General features: G+C 45.1%; 1 protein-coding gene across 2 annotated transcripts in view; it reads left to right on the top strand.

The window, feature by feature from the left end:
* The window catches only part of CPAP (centrosome assembly and centriole elongation protein), a 354,772-nt gene that overhangs the window by 143,230 nt on the left and 192,209 nt on the right, over positions 1–19,333 (top strand). For both annotated transcript variants that reach the window (XM_086935221.1, XM_086935222.1), the window contains 2 exons: positions 3,503–3,608; positions 10,079–11,672. In XM_086935221.1, coding sequence (XP_086791347.1) covers positions 3,503–3,608; positions 10,079–11,672 — 1,700 coding nt within the window. The remainder of the gene's footprint in view (positions 1–3,502; positions 3,609–10,078; positions 11,673–19,333) is intronic.

Raw genomic sequence — 19,333 nt, forward strand, 5'->3', positions numbered from 1 at the left:
TGTGTCGGAGTGCCAAAGGAGCGCTGTGTTCCGGACGGGGTGCATGCATGACGTCAAAGCGCACAGCCATTTTGAAAGCAAAAGTTTGCAGTATTTAATGCAGCGCACTGGAACAGTGATGTGCACACTTATTTGCATATTGTTTTAGCTGAACGTCTGAGTCAGTGACGTGAACACTATCTACGTTCACTACTTTGCGGGTTATCCGGTCAGTGACTAGTACACTTTCTTACCCGTTTTATCAGTAACACACTTTTTGTAGCTTACTAGTGTTGGGAGTAGCGTGTTAGAACAGTGGCGTGCACACTTAATTACAATTTGTTTTGATTGACGGTCTGAGATTGTGATTTGCGCTCTTCAAATAATAACACTGTTTTGCAGGTTACTCTGTCATTGATTCAAAATGTCAGACCGGTTTCTAGAGCCATACGCACGCTGTAATTATGGTGTACATTGCAACTGCATAGGATTCAAAATTGAGGACCATTTCGACACTAAACAGTTTTTGAGGTATTTGCAGCGTTTACAAATGTACTGAGTAGGTGTACAACGTCTGTCATTGCCAGTGGGGTGTACATGTCAAGATGAAATTTGCATATTGTACATTGCTCATTGGTGAGCCTATTTAGTGCGGTTGTGTAGATTTGCCGGCGGTTAGAGTGCGCAGGGCCGCCTGCAGCGGGGAGTGAAGCCAGCAGGCGTGTGAGGCGGCCGGGGAGGAGTGCGGGAACAGACGGGAGGAGAGTGGGAGGAGAGTAGGAGGAGTAGGGGAGGCGAAGCCTTCAACAACAGGAAAACAAAAGGGGAACAGCGATACGAGGCAGACATCAGCAGTATTCAAATTATCGGACGTCTGCTCAATCTATACCCCAGACCCCGGGTTTACATGGGTAAATCCACGCAAACTGTATAGTACCTCATCGGCTAACACGCATCTCTGTCAGCGCTGCCGCGTGGGAGTTTCTTTTTGCGTGCATAACAATCAGGAGATTCCAAGCAGCATGCCAGTGTGTCGGAGTGCCAAAGGAGCGCTGTGTTCCGGACGGGGTGCATGCATGACGTCAAAGCGCACAGCCATTTTGAAAGCAAAAGTTTGCAGTATTTAATGCAGCGCACTGGAACAGTGATGTGCACACTTATTTGCATATTGTTTTAGCTGAACGTCTGAGTCAGTGACGTGAACACTATCTACGTTCACTACTTTGCGGGTTATCCGGTCAGTGACTAGTACACTTTCTTACCCGTTTTATCAGTAACACACTTTTTGTAGTGTACTAGTGTTGGGAGTAGCGTGTTAGAACAGTGGCGTGCACACTTAATTACAATTTGTTTTGATTGACGGTCTGAGATTGTGATTTGCGCTCTTCAAATAATAACACTGTTTTGCAGGTTACTCTGTCATTGATTCAAAATTTCAGACCGGTTTCTAGAGCCATACGCACGCTGTAATTATGGTGGGGTCCGGGGAGGAGGGAAGGGCCAGAGGGACTTGATGGGAGTGGTGGGGAGGAGGGGGAGGGTATAGAGAGAGAGAGGAGGAGAGACAGGACAGGGGGAAGCAGCAGAGACACGGCGGGTAAAATAAACAAATAACACGGCGGGCAGGGGAGGGGGCGGAGAGGGGAGAGGAGAAATGCGACACGGAGGGAAGGGGAGGGGGCGGAGCGGGGAGGGGGCGGAGAGGGGAGAGGTGCGACACGGCGTTAGACGGAAGGAAGAGAGGGGAGGGGGAGGAGAAAGAGAAATGCGACACGGCGGGAGGGGGCGGAGCGGGGGAGAGGGTGTGTGTGTGTTGTTAGGAGACGGACGTGCACGCGCACGCGCTTTTAAGGTCAATGCGCATGCGCATAAGCTTAATGCGCATGCGCATTGACCTTAAAAGTCACGGGCACTGCAAGGAATCGCCACGATTCCTTGCAAGTTAGATAAAGAGTCGATGAGCCCCTATAGTCTCGCTTGCTCGATGCGCATGCGCATCGACAGGCGAGACCTAAAAAGATTTACAGACCTCATTATTGCTGCTTCACTTTGTGAGGGAGCAGAACACCTGTAGTTTGTCAACTATCCAGAAAGGGCGAGTAGGCTCTAAATATAGGGCGAGTAGGCTCTAAATATGTCCTGATAAAATCTGACTCACCATAGTGAGTGGACGAGTGGGGACTGGCAAAGAGGACTGTGCCTGCTTTGCCCACTTGTGGAAAAGAGCTCCACTTGTGCCTGTACAGAAGTGACTCACAGGGCTTGTTGGCTAGCTTTTTGTTAAACTTTACAATCACCATAGGCTAAATAACCCTGCACTTCTCAAGATCTGTGCAGGAACGCCTGCCTGCCGTTGGTTAGTCCTGACCTTCCCAAGGTGTCCCTGAGGCCCTGTGACTTGCCAAGAAGTCAAGGTGGATCCTAGTCCCCAGAAAGAAATGCATTGCTTACCTGTAATCAAGCGGTGGACTTGCTGTAACTGGGAGACTTTTGGTGACTGAACTTGCAATGGACTCCATGAGTGCATCACGGGAGATCAAGCCCTGGGGCAGGAGATGACCCCCTGAAGTTCATAGATAGCAGGATGGCCCCAGGAAAACGTACTGCATCTCTTCAGTGTTGTCAACAGTTTCAGCTTTTCCGTATTCTGCATCCCCAGCATCAGAACTACTTCTTGGCTGGACAGTGGTAAAGAAAAAAAAGACATCGAGGGCCCTTAGACTGCTGGAAGTTACGGGCTACTGTCCCCCCTAGACCCGAGAGGTCCGTGTGACTTGCCCTCCACCCTATTTAGGCAGCACTAGCCAGTTGGCTAGGAACCACCCAATTGCGATTTATTGCATCTTTCCAAAAAGAATTTACTTACCATTGAAAAATCGTATCTCCAGATTACCTTGATGAATTGTTATCGTTTTGATGTCCAATTTTAGATAAAAATTCACTCTATTTTTTAGAAATTGGTGTCAGATTTGTATTGTTTTGTTTCTCACTTATTGGATGTTTTGGCACTTCTAAATGCTGCTCACTTGTCCCCTTGATTAATCTTGACTGAGCTTTGCCACAGCTACCCGGAGCTGAGCTAAGGCTTTTTAAACCTAACTGGACCTGATAAAGATTGTGACACTATTACATGGTGAGGTCTCCCAATCACACACCTTGTGAGCGAGCAAACCTGGTTCAGTATTTAATAGCATATATTCAGGTCTGCAGTAGTCCTTATAACTGCCTTATAAATTCCAGTCCCTAATTGTAAATAAGGTATACTGTACCATCAAAAAATGCTGACTAGTTCAACTTAATACCCAAGTTGTAAGTGGTGCTAACAGACAAAAACCTCCTTGGGTTGCAAATACAAATCTCATCCATGCATGTGGAAAATATGGTGAGACTGTTCTCCCAACACTTAAACATAAAGCTGTCTTGAAGTAAGTCATGAACAAACTATGGTACCTGAATGGGTGCTCAATTTGACTATTTCAGTCAACCGTTGGACTAGTCTTTTTGTATTTTTGTCTTCCTGCAGGCCAATCGCACCAGGAATTAAGGAACAAAAACAGTCATTTGAGGAGTTCCTAGAAGAACAAATGAGATTGGAAGAAAGGAGACTAAAGCAAAAAGATCAGCTGCAGGTAATAGCACAAATTCTACAAACAAAGTGCACTTCAGCAAGGCTGGTCTAGCATTTTTCTTGGGGGGGGGGGGGCAGTTACCAAGTTGCTTTACAATGCAGATATCTATATTGTACTTGCTATTTCTCTTTAAGTAAGGCAAAGTATAGTAAAGTATATATTTTATAAATTCCAGAGACGGGCCAATGTCAGTGCCAACTAGCAGACTTATGGTATACACTTGTGTGGCATTAGTTTGACTGGTACACTTTCTTGCACAAGAGTATAAATCTATGCTTAACTTAGGCACATAAACAGCTGAGCACAAAATGCTAATCTCTCAGGACCTCATTAGCACAGTTGCCAAGAACATTAGCACTAGAATTCCATTTACCACCAGGTATGGCATATACTTTAGAAGCAAATGCTATAAACTGAGGAGAAAGTCTGACCTCCCCTTTTATGGAAAGAACCTGTTTGACCCCTTCACTGATGAGGTCCCCCAGCTGTGCATAGAGAGCAATATGTTTAGTGTCAAGGTTTTTGGGAATTTGAAAATCGGAGACTCCTTCCACAGGCATTTCTTTACTCTTTCTTAGTAGGTTCAATTCCTCTTTGGATGGGTTGATGTCCATGACTGGCTTGCCGGGCTCCACCACAACGTTTCCTTCTCGCTGCAGTATCACTGGAAGTACTGCACAGCGCTGGACTCTTTTTACTAAGCACTTTCTGAAACAGCTCTCCCTGAGGTTGCTTGTCTGGGTCTATTCCCAGAATTTCACTGTGCTGTGCAAGTGACTGCTGTGATGTCCAAGGTATGATGCCCCTCATGTGACTGCATCTCACTAAGGCCCAACATTATCACTCACAACTGCACAGGTGGGTGTTTGTCATTCGCTATTCCTAGGTACGCCAACATCCTAGTTTTCATGATACCACCCCCATCTCTATTCCTATACCCCCCTGCCAACATGTTTGCTGCAGTACTTTTTAACAACACCTTTGTGATGGGAAAACCTTGTACCAGTGCAGCGGTGTGCCTCCTTTGGGTTGCATGTGATCCCTGAGATCCGAGGCACCCCAAGGACGGGGCACTTCCTGCTCATGCCCACTTGCATCAAATGACCTCTTTCTTTAGCACCTGAAGCTGTAGGGTTTTGTTGACGGTTGCACTGAAGAGAAAAAAGTATGAGGTGTTTTTCTAGAATCTAAAGCTGATTGTGAGTTCTGCACGGAGTAATGAGAGAACAGTGTGTGAGTTGTACACATTTCAAGGCAGATGAGTAGGTAAAACTGTCTTGAGCATGAACAGGCTGGACTGGAAAGAACTTTTCGATTTTATAAGTCAGTTTGGGGAAAATGTTAATGACCTCATTTAGTTAACTTGCACTTGTTAAGAAGCCATCCTGAAAGTAGATTTTTGCTTGAGAGTAAATTAGAACTGGACAGTGGCACTGCCTCTGAGAATACGAAGGCTGAAGAGGTGTTAACCGTAACAACGTAGGAGAGATGACTTGGGAAATGGATGGGAGCAGATTGCAACACAATGGGCTGCCTTACAGCTCTTTTGAAGTCTACGTCCCTAATGGGGTGTCTCATGAACTGAAAACATTCTTTCCCAAAGCCAACCTAAACATTCTGTTGGCTCTGAGAAATCGATTCCAACATGTGAGAGAGGTTGCTACCTCAGTCCAAGAGAGGTGTGTCTGAATTGGAACACCAGGCTCCTGAACATGGAGTAAGGCTAAGGACCTCTTGAATAAGGGACCTGGGGATATTTACAGTGAATTGGGAACTGAAGTGCTTATTAAGGCAGTGTATTCGGTCAGAAAGTTGGTGGCAGGATTGTGGGTAGTGAATTGACATGTGCCTAGCATAAGACTGGAACTACACCACCACTGACTCCTAGGAAATGTCTCAGACTTGAGCAAAACCTCAAGAAGAGGAAGACTGTGCCCAAGTGCAGGGGAAAGAGGACTGAAGAACTACTGACTACTGCTGGCTCTGATGGATTGGAGCCGCTCTCAGATGTCCACTTTCCCAACATCAAGGCATATTGGTTCTGGCAGGAGGCAGGGGCTGAGAGCCTTATCTTGATCTTGAAGATGTGACTGGATTCCCACCGAAAAGCATGGAGAAGACGGGAAGCATTTGGGTTTACCAGTTTGGAAGATTACTGAATCTCCTCTGACATCCTGGTCGTTATGAGGAGGAACAGTTCTCTTGCAGAGGATCCTCTATAATGGTTCGAAGCACTGAATTGTCCTGTTCATGCGCAGGATCCTGGAGCACTTCATAAAAAATATACATAAAAATATATAACTACATATATGCAAAGCTTTTCCGTAGACAAGTGCCTTTAAATAGAATTTTTTTTATTTGCAACCTTTTTGTAGCCTAAAAATAGCAAAATTTAATTTATTTTTCATTTTAGAAAGCAGTCAATTAAACCAAAAATTTATAAGAAACATCTTTAACATTTCCCACCTGTTTAACGTAGAGAGCTGGAAGGGTGTAAAAAATGTCAACATTTAAACCAACGTTTGTCAACGAGACCTCCATCAGCACCAGTATCGTGTCAAACACCCGAAGGTACCACACAGTTGAAACCCCAGTACATTGACCCACCTTTGATGTTCAGATCCAAGGAGTGATCTTCTCCGCCTCCTTCAACGTTGACCATTAACTGTAATGGGGTAACCCTGTAAACCTCAGAACCTGGGCGGGTAGTTAAACAAAATACAATGGTTCTGTCGGAAGGAACATTTCAATGGAACACAATACTTAATATTAAACACTGACCACAAGCACAAAAAGAAAAAGGTCAAAGCTTTTTTCTTTTAGTATTTTAACTTTTTCAGAGATTTGAGTTATACATTGAATAAAATATGCTGTCTAAAATGCATAAAACACATGGACTGTGAATACAAAAGCAGTTGTGACTGGTGACTGGGTGTTTACAAGTGATAGAACATATATACATAAAAGAAGAGAACTTTTTTCTTCTTTTATGTATATATGTTCTATCACTTGTAAACACCCAGTCACCAGTCACAACTTCTTTTGTATTCACAGTCCATGTGTTTTATGTATTTTGGACAGCATATTTGATTCAATGTATAACTCAAATCTCTGAAAAAGATCAAATACAATAAAAAAAACTTTGACCTTTTTCCTTTTGTGCTTGTGGTCAGTCCTTCAACGTTGAGGCTCAGAGACCAGTCTCCTCCACCATCATGGCCCTCTATTTTGTCACATTGTCTGCAATTTTCATCAGAATGGCTCTGTTATATGAAGAATAGGATGATACTTCATACCTCTGACTCTAGTATAACGCTTATCACTGCTTTAGGCACCTTAGAGATCGAATTCTCCACAGTTTCTCCAGATCCTCCTACTTCACTGGTGCCTTTGACATCTCCACATCTTTCAAAGCCACCAGTATTTTTTCAACCTTTGAATTCATCTGCTCCTTCCACACCCCTGAAGCCAAACGGCTCACAAAGGAGTATAAGAGCAAGCTGCAGAACTCTATTGGTGAATGTTTAGATCTAGTTCCAGATACTGCAGATGATCCAGCAAGAGATCTACTTCTTGTAGGGGCTATCACAGGCGTATGTGCACGGTCACTCTTTCCCCCCCCCCCTCTCACTTTTTCTCACTTTCTCTTTTGGTTGTCCATACCTTCCAACTGTTTTTCAGTCAGGGATTGTTCCTCACGCTGGCTGACTCTCTGCTATGGAAATCATTTACTACTTTCAACTACGTTCTTGTCTGGGGTCTAGCCAAGTAGAATATGCCCATGATTACTTCCACAACTTCGACCTCTGGCATATTTGGAACCTTGCATCACAGAACAACTTCCAGACCTCTTTAGCCTCTAGTTCTTAGCCAAATTGAGCCTGCTATGTAGTTATTCCTGACTTAAGCATCAGTGAAATCTGTTCCTTCTAGGCTTCAGAAGTCCAAATCTCTAGACCAGGATCCTCTATTTCTCAGTACAGACTCAACCCCAGATTCTCAGTGCAGACCCAATTCCAGATTCTGTCATTGTATCTACACCCAAAAAACCTTATGCTGGACCACCTGCCTCCATTGTTTTTGCTGATGAGGCACACACATTCATAGACTCAGTTGGCAGGAAGAAGTGTGGCACGTCAGCGACAGCAATGAAGTCTGCCAGTGCCTCAGCATTGACGGACTGTTGTGATACGATAAACTGTCATGGGAGTTCTTACAAATATTCACAGGCAAGCTGTAGACTGAAGACAGGCCTCATTTGCAAGACGTCCTGCACTAAGCAATGTTTGTCTTTAACCAAGTAGTCTGTGCTTCAGCAGACTTATATGTCTTGGAAACTCATAGGTACTCCTATGCTTTAAGCTAAAGGCATATTACTGACTGCGACTCACTGGCCTGCAGCCAGAAGCTCATCAAAGAATCCTGAACCTCCTGGATCAGGAAATTCCTTGACAATTAATTTACCCACATGATGTTGGAGATTCAGACTCTGGGAGAAAGAAGGTATTCAGAAAGCCTTTCAGACAATTTGATAGGCGTTTGTTCCCAAAGAGGTTTCCAGCTCTTCAATGGTTGCAGCAGCACCAACAGAGGCAGCCCTACCATCAGAGATAATAAAAATGAAGAGGAGGCAAGCAAACCCTTGCGGCCACAGGGATGCCACCTCCTGAGCAATGACTTGTTTTTCTCCCACACCACCTCCCCTGTAACTCGGTTAGTCACTCTGGTGGTTGGTGGGGGCCGGTGTGAATGGTATGGGGCGTAAGAATTATAAATAATCTGGAAGTATCAGAAGATACCAATTACAAATAGGTCCTGAATATTGTTCAGAATGGGTATTCTCGAAAGCTAGAGACCTACAACCCCTCCAATTCTTCGGGCACAAGAGCTCACTTTACCAAGACCTTTCGAAACTCATTCCACAGTGGCGTAGGGACTTTAAGCCGATCACAAAATGTTCCTTTGCGCCAAGAAGGACACTTTCAGCTGAGGTCACCCGTTCAGGATTATCTTCTGTTTGGAGGGCTAACTGCATCAGCTTCAAACACTCACCGAGGCCTGTCGAATCCAGGGCCTGCAGCCAGAAGATAACTATTGTTCACCAGTGGAGACCCCTGGGCTGTTGCTCACCCGGGCCTCATACCTGCACAGGCCCTCAAACTGCCTGGCGCTCGTGCCCGGACCCAAGGGTGATCGCACTGGAGAGCAAGGCTGTTCTAGACAAACTCTCACAAGGTACGGGATGTGGAACAGATCAGCCATGAGACCCTTTTCCCAGGCAACTTATGACAGCACACCTTGTAGCGCAAGGCAGTCCACCCCTCTGGGGATGCTCTGAACGGAATCCTTCACCCATGGGTTGACAATCTCCACCCTTCTGTCCGAGCCTTGCCCGATGGACTCAACTTTTGCCCAGCTTTAACCTGGTCTGCACTAGGAGGAGGGGCCACACTTGCCGATAATGCCACCCAGGCGCTTAAAAGCGCTCTTCAGACCTGCAGCGCAGGACTCCAGATATGTATTGGGCCCTCATGGGGTGGGACTACGTCCCCAGCTTCACCCTTGTCTGCACCTAGAGGAGGGGCCAACCCTGCTGATAACGCTGCACCAGTGCTTAAAAGTGCTCTTCAAACCTCGCACCACAGGACGTGCTCGGGTATGCACTCTGGCCAAGACCAGGCCCTCTTCTGTCAGAAACCGGATGAGGCTGAGCCAACCCTCTTGGCCCTGTAGGAGAAGGTACTGTCCTCCTGCATTTTCTGTTTAAGTGTGCTTTTTTACTGAACAGCTTTATGCTTGTTCATTTTTATATGTATACCTTTATAAAGTGCTATAGAGTCGTGTGCGTGGGAATGACAATTCAGTGCTTATGACTTTGATGAGGATTCCCCTGGAAGAGAACTAGGATTAAAGGTAAATAACTTTTCCTTGTTTTCATTCTGGTGTAAGAGTGTCCTCTTATGGCTGTTTTCAGGTAATAGACTGAACGTGGCCTTTGTATCTCTAATTTTTTAAGGTACTTTTTGTGCTCTTTTGCTTCAAAATGGTAAAAAAAACATATCTATGACTCCCTTGGGAATTGGGTATTAGTTCTTAACATTAATGTTGTTTCATACTGTTCCAACTTCACATCACTCTGGGGAAATTGCCTGGTACACATCAACCAGGAGTTACCCAGAGAATCACTTAGAACTGTGATGTGATCTGGCTATATTCTGTAAATTAAGTTGGTGGGGGAGACCCACTACCAAATTAATAATCCACTTTCTGACATAATACATTTAATGGGCTGTTTTCAATTCCGTATTGTACTTGCTGTCATTGATAAACAGGTAATAAAAAATATGTCTTTCAAAATACCAAATATATCTTAATTGAAATAAATCTGCAGTTTTTCTAAAAACGAAAGAAAAGTCAGTGTGTTAAGTTCACTTTATGCATCAGGGAATGTTATGTATCTTTCATTTTAGAATACAGAAAAATCTTCTGCATTAAATCCTGTGGTGAAGCGGCCATTTCTGAAGCGTGGTGAAGGCATTGCCAGATTTTCAAATCCAAAATCTAAATCATCCTCAAAAGAAATTACATTGTCTATCCAGCAGAACCATTCAGAGGACTCAATTTCACACAAAACTGAGAGATATCAGTTGATGCAGCGAAAAACTGCACCTTTGAGCAAAGATCTGGTTTCAGAGCACCCTCCTGGAATAATGGGAAAACACAGCCAACGTGCTAAAACGAAACTAAGGTTAATAACTAACCAAAACACTGCTCTGTTGAGGAATCAAAACATTAACAAACGTTCAAAACCATTGAATGAGGAGATTGACATTAAACACTCTTTGCGGGTTGGTGATTTTCTTAAAGCAGATATGAACCAAAAAACTGAAGCCAATAAAGAAAATATAATGGAGTATGCTAAACAAGTTGCAGTGGGCAACAGGGTCGCAAAAGATGCAGAACGTTTTGAAAAGCTCCAAAAAAACACAGTGTTGATGCCACGGTGTTCCAGCGCTCCACTTAAGAACCATGACACTTTTTTTGAGCATTCATTCCAGAAAAGATGTAAGAGCTGGGAGATGGAAAAAGAGAAGGAAAACATTGAGCTCGATGAATTCTTGCTTTTGGAAGAGGCTGCTGATGAGCTATCATTCTCAAGTAATTCCTCCTTTGTCCAAAAACTATTATCGCAAGATCAGCAGATCATTAAAGGTCACAGAATGTCTTCAACTCCTGTCAAGATTGCTCAGCATCACCAGCAAACGTTGGCTTCAAATGAATCCAGACAGGTTGACCAGAATGTCCATGCAAAAACAAAGGATGTTGATGTGATGGAAAGAAAACCTGAAGTGGATGCTTCAGCATTTTCAGGTGTTACCTTGAAATTACTGAAGGTGCCTCCCACAGCTGACAATGGAGCATTGCAAGGCACCGCATGGGAAACCAGGGATGATGACGATAAAGATAGTAGCAGTAATACGAGTTCTGATATGGAAGACTGTGAAGCCACAATGGTAAGCAAGAAAGAAAATGTCAAACAACTAGAGAAGAGCAGAGAAGATAATCCTGCACATCATGACTATGAAGGCCCTTCCACAAGTGTTAGCAGACAAAATAAAAGCAGGGACCTTGATCTCGACTTGTCAGACCAGGATGACTACAGCTCTGATGAATCCACAATTCTAGAAAGTGAAGGTAAATCAAATGGCTCTGACGTAAACAGCAAGATGCCACCGGGAAACTTTATTGATATGGAGTTTGACGATGAGAGGACTTGGGCCGACCTCGAAAAGGATGAAGGTCTGTGTCGTATGCTGGACAATAATGCCACATTGCCATCAGTTAATTTTACTAGTGTGGGTAAAAAGTCCATCCAAGACAAAGCCATAAAAAGAAAGGTTGCTTCGATAAAGAAAGGAGAAGATTTGTCAGAAATTGATTCAGCTACTCCACCTACCTCTGATTTGATGATTAAATTGTTCCCATCATTAAAGCCGAAACCGATTCCAGATGCACTCCAGAAACTTGAATCCAGACCAAGTGCAAAACAGGAGCCGACGGCAGGTAAGGTGTATCCAGTTATTTTTATTTCTTAATTCAAAACGAAACTAAGAAGTGTGCTGTTTTTTAGAGTTCATTTTCAACTAGCATATTTTATTTTAATTTGAAAATGTTTCATGCCGCTCAGTAGAGATTTTGAACAAGAACGTGGGGTAACTTACAATGGGCAGTTTGTTATCATCCTTAAACATTGTAGCATGACATAAAGCCTGCATTATGGGTTAGGGAAATAGTTGATTTTGTCAGAGTGCCTTATGATGACAAACAGTGCTTCTGCTTCAGTTGCATACAAAAACCAAAGTCAAGAATCCAGGCCAAGAACTCGCAACACATTAAATCTACTGCACCTAAGGCAGGAGGTGGCAGATTTGCTGCAGAAAAAGCAATAGATATAGTACCAGAAAGAACAAGCATTGATAAATGCATTAGGTTTCGCCTATGTGATTAATAATACTTTTTTTTTTTGAGTTGTAAATTTTAGTTGTAAATTGAGTTGTAAATTTATATTGCCAACTGCTGGGTGAGCAGTTGGCAATATAAGTTTGCTCATCGCTGAAGAGATCCAGATGCAAGAAAGGATAGTATGTCAAGACAGCTCAGAAGGTTAATAGGCCTGCTGCCGAGACCTGTTTGAGTCCTGAATGCAGTAAATTCAGCATTTCTCCCTTCACAGAGTAGATAAAAGAAGTAGCAAAACATTGGCTAATAGTAGCCCCTATCATAGCGGTGACCTGTCCTATAAGGTAATATGCATATTATGACAGGACAATTAATCTGCAAACCTACATACTCAGCGCTTTGGTAGTTCAGCTGGGCTGGTGGCAATGATAATATTACTTTATCATTACTACTAATTCCAAATTATGCTAGTTATATACAGAATGAATAATAATACCAACAATATTACTGATTAATAATGAATATGATAATCAACTGTCCCATGTGGGAAGCTTGGAGGGAGTTTACATATAATTTGGGGAGAGACGTTTCTTTTCTCACACGCTGATCTGTGGTAGTTTTTAAAGGTAATTATGGTACCCTGCACACATTTCAAAGCACTGACAGCAACTATTACATGGAGGTGCCCACGGAAAGAAGTTTGCCTACAGCTGACAAGACATTTTATTACTGCATCCACCATATGGTGGATTTTGTTTAAAAAATTGCAAAGTATGTGCCTGCTGCCGGGCCACATGGCTGTTCCGTCTTACCCTGAGATTAGGGTACCCGAAGCACTCTCTTGCCTGCAGCTGAAACCCATGGCCTATTATCCTATTGAGTCAGCCCATGCCTGATGTGACAATGCCTGCCATCACCTCACGATCGAGGCAAAAAACTGTGAAAAAGGACTGTAGGCTTAAGTTCCTCCTCAGAGCACTCGTAAGTGGCAGGCCTGTTGTGAACCCCAATGTACCCCAATATAGGCCTAGGTAGTTGCACAACCTTTTACCTACATTTGTCCTACCTTGCTCTACATAACGACTCTGGTACTGACCTTTTACCTAGTTATGTGCCGAATAAATGTTGTGTGCTTTTCTTAGAAAACAAACCTAATTTATTATGCATGACGATTCTTAGTGTCACAGAAGGATTACCACCTTCTGCATAATAACTCTGTACAAAAGTCACCACTATCGTCATCCTTGGCCAACAGGCCCACAGTACCATGACACATCTAGGTAGAACCCCTGAGTGTACCTTTCGGGCACATAAGTACCGCATCTTCACTGGACAAACAAGAGGAGAAACTTCCATGCTGACACGAGACGCTGAAGTCCCTGCACGCAGACACTCCAGCAGTGGTCTGACATCCCTTACGGAGTATCCAACTTGAGACCAAGATGGAGTCCTTTGTTCTCTTACATCCGGTAATGGGGTTGGCTCTTACCTAGGGGGATTCTGGGCTTTCCACCTACTTACATACTAGGTACACTTGTGTACATTAAGTTAGGATTTGCATCATAGGAGTACTCATGATTACTGCCATGTATCTGCTGTTTTAACACCATGGTAGAATTCTACCTTTTATTTACTCTGTTGGTGTTTATAATCGCATATGTCTGTTTCTGTCTAATGGTTGTTGCTGCACATTTATTCCTGTAAAGGTCTCTGAGACCGAGTGAGCTCGAGTGATTCAGCGAAAAGTACTGTTCTGTTTCCACGATGCCTGAGGGGTCAGTGTTGTCATGTTCGATAGTAGGTAGAAATTATTCGCTCCTTGGTAAGGTTGTGGGGCTTATAGTGGCAATGTGAGCTAGCTGGTCTACAGACTAACATATCCATTGGGGGTGTCTGGAATTAGTCTGGACACCAATCCTTTAGTTTATGTTGTCTAAACGCACAGATCCTATATAGATTTTTAGGAACTGCACAACAGGCCATCGTGTAGCAAGCTGTAAGGGCTTTTAAGCATTATTTGTTAGTAGCTGCCATAAATCTATAACAGACAGCATACTTTCCATGCCTCCATTGCATTTCTTGGAAGAACAGAAATACAGGGGAGTGCAAAAGGTTGGAACACCAACAACAAAAAGCAAGATAGGTGCTCCTCCAGTTCTCTCCTCCCTATCTTCCAGTTTTTCATGATTTAAATATGTCCCTGTGAGCCATCTCTTTTTTACCTACACCTATGCAGATTGTAATATTGCAGCACCTTTAAAAGCGGTCCCTCTGAGAGAGTATTTGCAGACTGGAAGCTCCAACGAATGTCAAGGGACTTCATGACCAACATGGCACCCTTTAGAACAGTCTTGCAAAAGAGAGCTTATGTCACTCAAACCGAGTCAAAATAAAACTACAGCTTCTACCACAATGCATCAGAGCGGTTTGCAGTGACAATCTGTTTGCTCTGCTAACACCTCTCCTGATGCACCCAGTGTCATCTGGTGTGGTGTTTTAATGGCTACGGATGCCGCCAGCCGACTTTGAGGCTAGGGAACCAGATTTGAATCTGGTGGGAGGCTTAAACATCCTGTGATTCTGAGCAAATTACTTAAGCACCCCACTCCTTTAAAATAAAAAGCTTTGGTAATGCATTGGTTTTGCCTATGCAATGACTAATAAGCTGTTTTTGATCAATCACACTCCGGAACAAAGGAAAGAGCTCTGTGACAAGTACCGTGGAAGTGGTGAGGAGGTGGCATAGCGGCCAGAGCAGCTGACTCGATGTAGGAAGGTAGATCCCTGACTATGGTTACCCCCAACTTTTTTCCTGATGTTATGCTGGTTTTCTGACTTAGTTGACCTGGGGCCCTGCTATTCAGGACCCCAGGCCCACTGCTCTCTCTCTAAAAATGGATTCCATGTGCCTTAGGTACATTTCCAATTGGGACTGGGCCACCTTATCAGACCCTGTAACCCAAGGCATAGGTGTACCCAGGGCCTACCAGGGGCTGAAGCATTTTATTTATTATTTATTTTTAAAGTTTTATATAGCGCGAACAAGATCTTTGCAGATATCAGAGCGCTTTACAGAAACAGTAGGTCGGATAAGCGAGACTCTTACATCAATATGAGATTCCGTAGACAGTGCGTTGCAAGAATAGGGTATCAAACATATAAGAGTATACACAGTAATAACAATCAAGAGACAATAATATGGAGGCAATACAATGTCTATACGGATAAGATTATAGCACCCCAGAGGGTGAGTAAGCACAATGTTGACAGTAAAGCAATAGTCAGTAGTGGGTGCGTTGCAGGATGTTGAGGCACTCAAGTCATAGTGTACCAAGGTACGTATTCAGACCGCTGATAATAAGGGAGTCAAATACTGTCATTGTTCCAATATCAATAGTGTTCAGGTGTATTTAGCCATAAGGATGGCCTTCACCTCTTTCTTGAAGAGTATAGTGGACGCGATAAGCCTGATTTCTGGCGGGAGTGCATTCCAGATCCTAGGTGCCATTCCAGAGAAGGAGCGTTTGTATGTTTTTTCCTTCCGGAATCTCCGTGGTTTCAGGAGGAGAGTGTTTGTGCTTCTGTTGGATCTTGAGCCTCCTGATATGGTCAGCTTATGAGAGAGGTAGTTGGGTGCCTTGTGGTGTATGGCCGAGTGTGTCATACAGGCAATTTTCAACTGAATTCTGGCTTCAATAGGCAGCCAGTTCAGGGCTTTTAAGTCAGGGGATATATGTGAGTGTTTTCTTGAGCCAGTGATGAGTCTCGCGGCCGCGTTCAGGGAGGCTCTTAGGGGAGCCGTTGTTGTCAGGGGGAGCCCGCTGAGAGCCACAATTCCGTAGTCTATGCGAGGAATGACTAAGGCTTGTACCACCGTTTGGAAGTCCTTGGGTGGTAGGAAGGGTTTGAGTTTTCTCAGCGTGTTGATTTGGAAGTTGGCTCCTTTAGTTGCTATGCTAATATGCTGCTGCATGTCGAGATTGCAGTCCAGTGTGATGCCAAGGGATTTCGCTGAGTCCACGATGGTGGGTTGGACATTGAGTGCGGTTAAATGATTGAGCCAGGTTTGGGTGATGGCCTTTTTCGCAGGAGGAGAGATCAGAAGGAACTCAGTTTTCAGAGCATTTAGTTTAAGGTGATTGACGGCCAGCCAGGCTTGGGTGTTTCTTAGTGTGGCATTTAACAGATTGATGTCTTCAGGGGATTGAAGCTTGAGGTAGAGCTGGGTGTCATCGGCGTACATATGGAAATGTACCTTAGAAGATTGAAGCAAGGAGGTGAGTGGTTCCATGACGAGGTTGAACAAAGTGGGGGATAGGGAGGAACCTTGCGGAACGCCCAGTGTTACTGGCACAGGCGAGGACAGTGCGTTGTTGATCTTGAACCTCTGTGAACGGTTGTGTAGAAAGGACGTGAACCAATTGAGAACCGTCCCGGATATGCCCATTCTGGTATTTAGGAGCTCCAGAAGATTCTCGTGTTTGACCGTATCGAATGCTGAAGAGAGGTCAAGGAGGATGAGGAGGCAAGACTCATTGTGATCAAGGATTTGGAGGGCATCATCTATTATGTGTGTCATGGCCGTTTCCGTGCTATGCTTTGCTCTGAATCCGGATTGGTGAGAGTTGAGGAGGTCAAACTGCTCAATGTGTTTTGTCAGTTGGAGTTGTACGCATTTTTCTAACAGTTTTGCTAGAGTGGTGATATTGGTGATAGGACGATAGTTGTTTGGGTCGGCCGGGTCAGCTGTGGGTTTCTTGAGTATAGGCGTGACTTGCCCAATCTTGAGGGAGTCTGGGATGAGCCCTTGTTGCAAGGAACAGTTGATGATTTTAGTCCAGAGTGGGAGAAACAGGGGGGTGAGGACTTTAACAGCATTGGCAGGTAGGGGATCTGTGTGATGATTGGCGGGTTTCAAGGTGACCAGCAGCTTGTGAATTGATTCTTCGGAATAGGTGTCGAAGGACGTCCATGAAGCGTTGTTTTTAGCATGAGTGTTAGTTATGCATATGGAGCCGGCGAATCGACTTACGTCCTTGATGAGATCGCTTCTTATAGTGTCGTTCTTTTGCTTGAAGAAAGCGGAGAAGTCTTCGCAACTTGGGATAGCCTTTGTTAAGTTGTTGGGTTGTGGTGGTTGCGTTTTGGTTTGGGTTTTGACTAACTCGAACAGTTTTTTTGGTCGGTTTTTAGCTTGATCCAGCTGTTGGCTAAAGAATATTGATTTCGAGCGTTTGATTTTTCTGAAGTAGGTGTTTCTCTTACTCTTAAGCGTTCTAAGGTTCAGTGCTGAGGGGTCCGATCTCCACGCGCGCTCAGCTAAGCGCATCACACGTCTGTCTTCATTGAGTCTGCCATCGTACCATGGGTTCGAGTTCTTGGTGGAGACTTTCTTCAATTGCAAGGGTGCGGCTTCATTGATTATTGTAGACATGGAGTCTAAGTAGAGGTTGGTCAATGAGTGCACATCAGTGACGTCCGTCGGGGGAAGAAGGAGACTGCCTGTGTGGGCAGGCAAGGACTTTGGGTTAAGGTTCTTCAGGTCCCTCTTCCAAATCTTGGTTTTGGCAGGTTGCGCCGGGTTAAGTTTGACTTTTTCATTGATGAAGAAGGTGATGATGTGGTGGTCTGACCAGTCACATGGTTCGATTGTGACTAGTTGGGTAGAGTCTTCTTTGGCGATGATAAGGTCAATGATAGAGCCTTTTTCATGTGTCGGACCGTTGCAGATTTGGGTGAGGTCAAGTGCGTCGAGGAACGTCTTAAGGCACTTCACCACAGTGTCTTTCTGGTCGTTCCAGTGGAGGTTGAAGTCTCCCAGGTAAATTTGATTAAGCTGTCGACCGGCGCTGGTGGATATCATGTCCATTAGTTGTTGGGTGAAGATGAAGTTATCACCGGGTGGGTGGTAAACAACATGAAGGGAGCACACAGGTTTGCCCTCACTAGAGATCTCAAGGCAGATGAGTTCGCAGGAGGAGAGAGAGGGGGAGGGGCCTTCAGTGACAGCTAGGTTGCTCCTGTAGATGCATGCGATGCCCCCGCCCGTCTTGCCATTCCTATCGAGTCTAATAATGCGATAGTTGGGGGGGACTAGTATGTCCATTATGGGTGTGGATGTTTCAGTTAACCACGTTTCAGTCAGAATGGCTAGATCAATGCCCCTTGATAAGATGAGCTCCGCGACGCCAGAGGAGTGTCTCCGGGCCGATCTGCAGTTGAGCAGGATACACTTTAGTCTAGGGGTGAGGAGGGTGGGGGAATGTTCTAAGGAGAGGGGGATATTTTTGAGATTACAAGGGACAGAACTTCTGACGTTCAGTGTGGGTGGCCTGAGGGGATTTGTGGGAATCGTGGGTATGGGGAGGTGTGTTGTGGGTGCGCGTTTTGTGGGACCTGGGCCATAGGAGCAGAGTAGATTGTGTAAGTCTCGGCCCGAAAGGGTGTTTAGGGTGCGACGGGGACGGCTGGAGGCCTTACGATCAGGGATAGAGGGCCAACGCGGGGAGAGCAAGGTGGAACGGTTTGAGGGGCGAGTGGAGTCCTTGTTGGGCGGGGAAGAGTAGGGTAGTGGGTGCCTGGGGTGTGTGAGAAGAAGTTCTTTGATGGTATGGAGCTCTTCCTTGACTTGTAGGAGAGTGGAGATGATCGTGTCCAGTGTTGGATTGGGGATGGAGTTGGAAGTGAGAGTAGTGGGTGAGTGTTTGAGTCGGGTAATGGGGTGGGAACTGGGTCGAATGTGACGTGATGTGCGCGCAATGGAGCAGGGCTCTGCGGTCCGAGTAGGTGGGGTAGCGTTCGAAGGATGAGAGAGTTTGGGAACAGGGGGCGGGGATGAGGACAGGGGGCGGTTGATAGCGTGCGTGATGGCGCTTGTGGTAGGCGGTGTGGGTGAGTTGAGGGATGAATGTAGACTAGAGGGGGAAGGAGTGACAATAGGGGGGTGGGGGCTAAGAATGGGAGGGGATAAAGGATAAGGGGTTATGTTGAGGGAGGTGGTGTGTTCCGTGAGTCTGGCCGATGGGGTGGGGTAGTGGGGAGTGAGAGTGGGGGGGAGAGAGGGTGAGGGTTGGTCATGTCGCAGGACGCGGGAGGTATGCTTAAGGTGGTGGAGGTGGGTTCTGCGCGACTTGTGTGAGGAGAGGGGTGGGGAATAAGGAGGGTGGGGGTAATGGTGATGTGTGAAGGGGGATGATAATCGTCCGTGCATGAGGGGTGTGGGGAAGTGGGATCGGATGGGTGAACGATTACAGCAGCATCTGCGA

This window comes from Lissotriton vulgaris, chromosome 8 (genome assembly GCF_964263255.1).
Source record: "Lissotriton vulgaris chromosome 8, aLisVul1.2, whole genome shotgun sequence".
Lineage (NCBI taxonomy): Eukaryota > Metazoa > Chordata > Amphibia > Caudata > Salamandridae > Lissotriton > Lissotriton vulgaris.